This window comes from Piliocolobus tephrosceles, chromosome 5, assembly GCF_002776525.5.
Source record: "Piliocolobus tephrosceles isolate RC106 chromosome 5, ASM277652v3, whole genome shotgun sequence".
Classification (NCBI taxonomy): Eukaryota; Metazoa; Chordata; class Mammalia; order Primates; family Cercopithecidae; genus Piliocolobus; species Piliocolobus tephrosceles.
The window spans coordinates 37,804,157-37,813,573 of NC_045438.1; the positions used below are offsets into that span (position 1 = coordinate 37,804,157).

At 44.8% G+C, this 9,417-nt stretch overlaps 1 protein-coding gene across 9 annotated transcripts in view; it reads right to left on the reverse strand.

Moving 5' to 3' along the window:
- The window catches only part of REPS1 (RALBP1 associated Eps domain containing 1), an 88,160-nt gene extending 79,286 nt beyond the window's left edge, over positions 1 to 8,874 (reverse strand). For 5 of the 9 annotated variants that reach the window (XM_023190970.2, XM_023190964.2, XM_023190966.3 and 2 more), the window contains exon 1: positions 8,085 to 8,874. In XM_023190970.2, the coding sequence (XP_023046738.1) occupies positions 8,085 to 8,237 (153 nt within the window). In that variant the 5' untranslated portion in view covers positions 8,238 to 8,874. The remainder of the gene's footprint in view (positions 1 to 8,084) is intronic. The other 4 variants (XM_023190965.2, XM_023190962.2, XM_023190961.2 and 1 more) reach the window with 1 other exon arrangement.
- Positions 8,875 to 9,417: the final 543 nt, after the last annotated feature.

Here is a 9,417-nt window from a genome sequence, read left to right on the forward strand (position 1 = left end):
TACCACTCTGGTTGTGTGCTTCCTAGCCTCCTTCTAAGAGGCCTGCCAGTTTACTCAACTTAGAATCGTTCAGCATTCCTCAGGATTCCAATTATAGTCAATCTTTCTTTCTTCTTTATCTTTTCTTCAATTATTTCATTCATTTTCATTACCTTAAATGTCACTAACATAGTGACAATCTTCAAATGACATATCTAAGCCAAGTATCTCTGAATTCCTCAAGATTTATAGATCTCTCTTACAGGCCTACTTGACAATCTACAGGCTTCTGAGAACTAGACAAAAGGGGAACTCCTGAATTCACCCTTACCCCTCCCACCGAAACAACCCCCGCCAAAATCCATTCCTCTTCCAACCATACAATAGCGGCAGCTTCCAGCAACATCCTCCAGTTCTTTCTCCTCCCCTACGCTTTACTATGCCTTCCTATTTCTACCACCTAAAAAATTCTCAGATATGTCCACTGCTCTCTATCCTACTGCCACCTCGCTAATCTAAGACATTGCTGTCTGCTGCCTGGACTGTTGCATATCCACTAGCCTATCTGCTTCCACTGGCCCCCAGTATTCTTTTTGCTCATATATCAGTCAGCATGATCTTTTAAAATGTAATTCAGCTTTGGGAGGCCAAGACGGGCGGATCACGAGGTCAGGAGATCGAGACCATTCCGGCTAACACGGTGAAACCCCGTCTCTACTAAAAAATTACAAAAAACTAGCCGGGCGAGGTGGCAGCCGCCTGTAGTCCCAGCTACTTGGGAGGCTGAGGCAGGAGAATGGCGTAAACCCGGGAGGCGGAGCTTGCAGTGAGCTGAGATCCGGCCACGGCACTCCCGCCTGGGCGCCTGAGAAAGACCCCCCCTCAAAAAAAAAAAAAAAAAAAAAATATATATATATAAAATTCAGGTATTGCTATACCCCCGAATAAAAACTTTTTGCATATTTCCACTAAAATCCAAATTCCTTTTCACTGAGTACAAGGGCCTGCCTTACACAGTCCCTGCCATTCTCCCCTCTTGTCCACAGTTTCACACACTGCCCTCTTCACAGCCTCAGGCCCTTCCCAGTTCTCTCTATATGAAACACCTTATTCTCCCTCCCCTGACCCCTCATCCAGGCATCCTCTAAGGGGCCTTCCCTTACACCTAAGTAGGTCCCCAATACCTCCTCACCCAATGATTCTCTATTACTGTACACAGTTCTTTTTTTTTCTTTTCTTTTATTGGGGGGGGCAGTGGGGGGTGTAATGGAGACTTGCTCTGTCACCCAGGCTGGAGTGCAGTGACACTACTATGTCTACTATGTCTCACTGCAGCCTCGACTTCCCAGGCTGAAGTGATTCTCCTGCCTCTAGCTCTCGAGTAGCTGAGACTACAGGTGCGGGCCACCATGCCTGGCCAGTTTTTTTTCTTTTTGACATTGGCACAAGTCAGAGAAGATGGCTTGATCCTTCACCACTGCATGTATACAAAGAACAGCCACAAGGAAGTCTTAGTTCAAATATTTAAAACTGATTTAAGACAGAGAAATGTTTAGCATTTCTTAGGTCAGCCTGCTCTTCCTTAAAACTGAATTAATGTAGAAGGCCATAAGATAAGCTTGACTCAATTAAGGGAAGGCTGGAAATCACAAATTAAGTGCAAAATTCTGTGGAACTATGTTTTCTAAGCAGATGTCCAGTGTGTGCACCACAATCTCAACGGAATCAACAACCCAAAAGAGACAGACTAATAAAATTCTGGCTTCATTATTTAATGAGATAGACCCCAAATTCAACACATGGCTAATTCTTGAAACAAAATGGAGAAGAGACGTAGTATTCTTAATTTTAAAAAGCCTCAGTCTTAGAATTCATCAAATGTCAACGAAATGTGGTATATGGTTTAACTTCCATTACACAGAGGGAAAAGATGAGTGCAGATGCATCTACAATAGAAAAGGCTACAGAAAATAAAACATATATATGGGAAAACATCAGAAATGACAAGTCTTATCACCCATTTCAAATTCTCATGGCCTTGAAGAACTAAGCACCCATGGATTTATGACCCTTTCATCAGTTTCCTCTTGTATACATCTCCTCTTTATAGTCCTCAAAGAATGTCAAATAATCCAGTTCCAGTGTCAAGATAGTGGAGCAATTAACCACAAGACTTTGTGCTACTTTTAAAGGGGTGTGTCTGGAATAGATTAGCTGCTCCTACACAAAGATAGTCTCATTTGAGTCAGAAATCATGAAAACCCAATCCCATAGCTAAACGAGACATTCTGTAATTTGTTCAGGGTCACAAAGTTAGCTGATGCCAGGACTGGAACTTGCCTGCCACAGTTAGTGCTCTTCATACCACCTTCTCATGCTCTTGTGTTGCTCCATCAAATGTTTGGCATGAATTCCCAATATACTAAAGCTCTAACTCTGGGCTATTGATTAAAAACAAACAAACAAACAAACAAACAAAATGACTGAAACTAACATATGAAACTCAAGAAGACAGAAATTTTAAAAGTAAATAAATAGGACACTACAAAAAGACATTAACTGTGACTTCTTTCACAAACAGTATCTTTTTCAACTGTGTAGAGGTGAGTGATTAAGGCAAGATTATTTCTGTAGTTTATTACAATTATTTTAGTTTATTATTTCTGTAGTTTATTACAATTATTTTAGTAATTCAGAACTAAAAACCACTACTCCAGAATAACAAACCCGAGACTTATTAAGTTTATATCTTTCAACACGTAAATGAGCTCTGCTTTCCTATTTTTAAACTTATCACTAATGCCAGATTTTGTAATTGATTTAAACAGGTTTCAAGAGAAAAACAAAATGGTTTGTTTCACTGTTATTGTTTTTCCCCATTAAATTTATGTGTGTTATTCAAATATTCTACCAAGATATTGCTCAACACAAATGATCTAAAGATTTTCAGCTTCATTAACGGGGTACATTGCTTACAAACCTCAACGAAAGAACAGTTAGTACTAGAACCTTTTATCAACCTATTATGCATTCAAAGTCTGTATGAAGTTTTAAGACATTTCCCAAACAGAAGCTTTTGGTGAAAGCTAAGAAAACATTCTGATTAGTGTGGTAAATAGTACATCTTTCCTAATCTTTAAAAAATAAAATAAACTACTTTGGGAAAAGCTGACTTTTAAGCCACAACACTGAATATTGTCTTGCTCAGCAGATAGCAAAATTCCTCATGATTAAATCCTATGAGCCAGATTTTTCTCCCCCTCATCTTGCTATTATGTGGCATGGAGCATAATTTTACAAAGCATCCACTCCTTCAGTTTATCTATTGACATTCTGTCTTCAAAAACAAACTCTTAAACTCAGAATAGATTTTCCTCTGCTATTCCAAAGCAAGTATAATGAGCACACCTTAAAACATCTGACAGTTGTAATAAAGAAAAATTGTATCTGTGTGTGCCCCAGATACCAACTACAAGAATCTCCCTCTTTCTCTGAAGTGGCTGTGTTTCAAGACATCATCATACATTAAACTACTTACTATGCAAAGGAGGAAGTTGATACGTAACTCAAAATCAAATATTCCAAAATCCCTACTGTTCATAAGAACTGTGGGCAAGTCAAAATCAGACCAACTGAATTTTATTCCTTACCCTGCCCCCCAACATGACCAGAGAAGGTAAGAGCTGGTACGTGAATAATAGTAAGGGAGAGATACGAACTATTCACAAATAAATTATTTAAATTCTCTGCTATCAAGTTCTTAGTTAGTAAACAAGAATAAACCTGTAATCCCAGCACTCTGGGAGGCTGAGGTGGGCGGATCACAAGGTCAGGAGTTCAAGACCAGCCTGGCCAATATGGTGAAACCCTGTCTCTACTAAAAACACAAAAATTAGCCGAGCATGGTGGTGGCGCATGCCTGTAGTCCCAGCTACCCAGGAGGCTGAGGCAGGACAATCACTTGAACCTGGGAGGTGGAGGCTGCAGTGAGCCGAGATCACACCACTGCACTCCAGCCTGAGCGACAGAGCGAGACTGTCTCAAACAATAAAAACAAAAAATAAAAAATAAAAATAAACAAGAATAACACCCGCTTCACAAGGTTGTTGCAAGGATCAAATGAGTTCTTCCATGAAAATGATTTGCCTGGTCAAAGGAACGTAATAGGCACTCAATAAATGCCAGCTCCTTCCTCCTTTGGTTCTGGGCTCGGTGTTCTTTGTTCTCTACACTCACGTCCCCAGATGACTCAGTCCCCTCCTAACTCTTATTAACAAACACTGTAAACTACTGTACCAACCAAGGTCCTCATATGTATGTGCATACCCAGTCTATGTGACACTGTCTCCCGTCCCTAAACACCTAGGTGAGCAAAACAGAGGAAAAGACCCCAAACACCTGAACCTGAACTGCTGTGAGAACCAGCAGGACAAATCTCCACCCACTTCCAACTGTCTCCAAGAGATCTGAATTGCCATCTAAAAACGTCTGAAACCAAACTCACCATTGTCTCTGTTAAAAAGTAAGCCCTCTTCCTGCCCCTTTTCTAACTGTGAGTGGTGTAACAAAGAATCCTTGCCCCATTGTACTCTCACCAAAACACTGCCAAATAACCCAGGCCTCTCGAGTTTAGCTTCATAATCTCTACCACCTCTCTCTCTCTCTCTTTTTGAGACAGCATCTTGCTGTCACCTAGGCTGGAGTGCAGTGGCTCGATCTCAGCTCACTGCAACCTCCTCCTTCTCCCAGGTTCTAAGTGATTCTCCTGCCTTGGCATCCAGAGTAGCTGGGATCACAGGCATGCGCCACCACATGTGGCTAATTTTGTGTTTTTAGTAGAGAAAGGGTTTCACCATGTTGGCCAGGTTGGTCTCGAACTCCTGACCTCAGGTGATCCACCTGCCTTGGCCTCCCAAAGCGCTGGGATTACAGGCGTGAGCCACTGTGCCTGGCCCATATCTCATGTTTGCCCCACTCCCACCACTATATTCCAGGTTAGGGTTTCTCAGTCTCAGCACTACTGACATTTTGGGTACATAATTCCTGTGGAGGCTGTCCTGTGCACTGCAGGATGTCAAGCAGCATTTCTGGCCTCTACCCACTAGATGCCAGTAGAACTGCTCTCTCCCCTCCAGTTATGACCATCAAAAATGTCTCTAGACACTGCCAAATGCCCCTTCCCCATTGTTACCCTCATTCCCATGTTTGAGTACCACTGGCCCAGTTTCTCACTTCGTATCTGCCATACAAAATCAGCCCCCAAGTTAAGTCTACAGTTTTACTCCTCTAATTCCTGTGGTCCTGACAAACGACTCCTAAAGCACTGCTTTATGAGTCATTTCTTTAAATCTACCACTCCCTGTTACCTTCACGATTAGTTCAAAGCTCTCCATCCAACCTTGAAAATCTGGCTTCAATTAAACATTATTCCACAAAGCACCTCATATACTGGCTACCCAGCAGTCCTTCAATAACATATCCAGTCTCTTTCTATTCTACTGCTGTCACCCTGGTTGGAAGTCCATGACCTAGCACCCAATCCAGACCACTAAAAGAGTCTCATTCCCTAGCCTCTCTGCCACTCGAAGTCAGAAACTTTTCAGTGGTTCTCCATTGCCTGCTGAAATATCGTATCTGCTGCCCTTCTTCAGAGTCTTTTCTAATATGGCCTCTTTCTAATTTTATGTTCCGTTATCCTGAAAGCACTAGTCCTTGAAAATGCTCCTACACTTTCCACTTTTGATCACATTTTTTCTCTGCCTGGAAGCCCTCATAATTCCACTCCCCTCACTCCACCCTAATTTAAAGTCCATCTGAATTAAGTCAAAAAGCCTTTCTTGGTCATATCGCCTTTGTATTTACATACCACTTGGCACCTCTCCTACGGCATACATTCTACCTTATGTTATACATGAGTAGTCCTGTAACTGACAAGATCCTTAAGAGCTTCTTACTCCTCTTCTGATGCCTGCAATGCCTAGCCCAGTGTTAAGCAGAGAACTCTGCACTAGATATGAGCTTCCCCAAATGTTTCCCACTTAGAAAGCAATGGAGGACTGTTTTCAGACAATCCCAAACTCCCTTAAGGGAAGTAAGCACATATTCTCCTTTTGTCTCATATGTCTATGTCTTAGACCAATTTTTAAGTAAACTGCCTTCAAGATATCTGGATTGCTATTTAGTATACATTACTGTAGAGTTCTGCTTCAGGGAGTTCCAACTTGTAACTGAACCCTGAGTATTTAAGCTCTCTCTTTATGCCAAAAGACAATGGAAATTTATTTTTTGAATGTTAATTGAGCAAAACATAAAAATAACTTGCATTGGATTAAACATGTTTCAAGTAAACATTCATTAGTGCTGATGTGTCTGTCCTAAAAATTACATTTCAAGTTCTAAAGTCTTTGTGTATCATTAAAAAGATTGAAAGTTTTATTTCAACTCCTTCTCACCTCAAAGACAAACCAAAATAGAATAGAGAAGGCTTTTCCTTAATTTTATTTAGATCCTAACTTGAAGGTATATTCTCTTATTTCTTCAAAAGGAGCAAAAAGAGTATCATTAATGAGCATGTTCTGACCAGATCTTTAAGTCCTACTCCAAAGTTGTAAGAGGAGAGTACCGTAGACCACACTACCAGCACCCTCCGTTAGCAGACCACAGAATCGGTTTTGTATGTCCCTGAGCTAAGAATGGTTTTACATATTTGTGTTTTGTAAACACAAAAACAAAGAAGAATATGCAACAGAGAGCATATATGGCCAGCAAAGACGAAAATATTTACTATTTGTCCCTTTTCAACAGGATGAAATTGGGACTCCTCGTTTCCCTTCACTGGCACGTAAGACACACCACATTTTCCTCCCAAGGTTTTAAAAAAGCAATATAAAACACAAGAACACGTAAAAAGATCGAACTCGTTCAACTTAGTCATAGTTAATGCGGACCTAACTTCTAAAACAGAGGCCTGTGTGTGGACATTTTTATACTTCACAGAATTTTTGTTAGAAGAAATTTGCCTTCATTCTGTGGATGAACATACTTATGTTTGAAAAGGGAAAGTGCCTAACCCAAAGTCATATTGCTGGTTAACAGCAGAGTAGGGTCAAGGACCCAGCCCTCAAAACCCTGGTCCAATGCTCTGCAGTCCACTACATAGGCCTACACATGTGGCTTTAAGTTTTGGAGATGTGGATGATGTGGATAACTAGTTTGGATCAATATAAAAGATGAATGCTTAAAACCTGTTCCTAATATGCTGTTTAGACAGACTCCTACTAGCAGCTATGAATCATTAAACAGAGTAGCACTAATGCTTACCACATACATTAGATAAGAATTTCTAGGAAGTCTTCTGTTTTAAAAGCAGATATGATAAAGAAGGCTTGAAACCTATAGGGCTTGCTCCTCCAGGGCTTCAGATTAGGGAAAACAAGCACTCTGTCTACCAGCTGTTCAATACTCATCTCCCAACCCAAATCCGCAAGTTCCACAAATGCTTTCGAATGCCTGTTGAAAAAAACTGTTCAGTCTCATACACACGTTCTACAGATAATTACAACTTCTTGTATGCCTACTTGTAAAACTACTCACTAGTTCACATTTTTAAAAATTGCCCTAAGAATTTTGCTTCCTTTAACAAAACAGTTTCTTCGATGCCTAAATCTGTAAAACTCACTTTATCGCGTCTTCTCGGTTAATTCAAGAATTAAAAAAACCATTTTGCCCATACTGATAACTTCACTACTCCGCAGGATCCGAAAAGCTCTGTACATGCCAGGTTCTAGGATTCACACACATTAACAACCTAAGATCCTTCACGTGAGGTAGCTCTTGTAGTGCAGAGCACAGATTCTCAGGGTAGTGGGGGATACCGGCTGAGGCTCTTCAGACCCCCACCACAGGAGTTCCGTCTTCTAAGAGCCATCCCCTCCCCCTCGGCCGCGGAGCGAGTCCAGGCCACCCGGGCACCTGCGGCCCCTGCCCGCTGCGGGGACCCCGACCCAGACCCCCGCCGGTCCCCAAGGAATCGGCGCCCACTCCCACTCCCGGAGGCTGGCGACTGCAGGCCTGAGCCGCCCGCCGACCCTGGGACGCGACGTTACCTGTAGGACCACGTCGTTGGGCAGCTGCGCGGCCCGGAACAGCTCCAACACCCGCCCGTTGACCACCACCTTCTTGGTGCTCTCAATGTCGCAGTAGGAGAAGAGATCTGAATAGTATTTCTGCTCCGCATCGCTCAGCGTTAAGCCTTCCATCTTCGCCTCCGGCTCACGGCCGCCCCGCCCCGCATGCACTACTCCGGGCCCGGCCCCAGGACCCCGGGCCGGCAGGGGCTGCGCGTGGCCCGACCTCCTGCTAGCTTCCCGAAGCCGCCGGCCCCGGCCTCACAGGCGCCAGGTGCGCCCAAGCAACAGGGCCCAGAGGTCGCGACGAGGGGGCCCGGCTGCGCTCGGCGCGCCACCGCCTGCGAGGCCCGGCGCAGTCCCGGGCTCCGCGCAGCGCGCGCCCGCGGCTGCGACTCCGGCCCTGGCCGCGGCCGTGGGGAGGGTGCAGAAAAAGAGGCGGGGGCCGCGGAGACGCGAGGCACTGGCGGACTCCGCCCCCGCCGCGGGTTCGAGTCTCCCCGGCTCCCGCCGATTCCCCCAGACTTCCCGCCTCGGCTTCCCCTTCCGTCCACGCCTCCGGAGCGGCAGCGCTTCCCGGAAAGTTGTGGGGCTTCGAACCTAAAGTTTCGGGGGATCTGGGCTGAGCGTGGCCGCCGCTCCGCCTACCTCCGCCGCCATTTACAGCGCCCGGCCCGGCCCCGACGCGCCCGCACCAACAGTGACAGCGGCGGCCGCGCTCCAGACCCGGATGTGAGGCCGGGAGGAGAGAGCGCGAGAGGGAGAGAGAAACACCCACCGGGCTGGCTTGGCCGCTCCCGGGAGAGGGAGGAGGCCGCAGCGCCCCCTGGTGGCCGGCGCCCGGCGGCGGGATGACCCAGCCGCCCTCTGCGCGGAGACCTCAGCAGCGAGACCCCCGGAAAGGGGGTGCAGCGGGAAACAGCCAGCAGCTCATTAAGGCCCAGATAACTAAGATATGGGTTGCAGTTTTTATGTTTCGCAGCTTCTGGTCCTAAGCGTCTAAATAATTGGATTGAAAGGGGAGACTTGTTCAGGTTATTATCATTCTATCTGTACCTTTTTGGTACAAATGAAGATAAATGCAGTATTTCCATCTGTTCTGAAGGGCTATGAACATCCAGGCTATCCGGGAAGCCTCCACGTAGACACCAACATTGAGGCTTCGTCTCATTCGTGCTTTAAGCCATGTTTACCTGAGAAACAAAATATGCTGAATAGAGGGGAAAACTGGCAAAGTTGTCCTCTTTGTTCACAAGGTCATTCCGGTCACTGGGGACTTAATACTCTACATTTATACCGTCAACTCTATCAA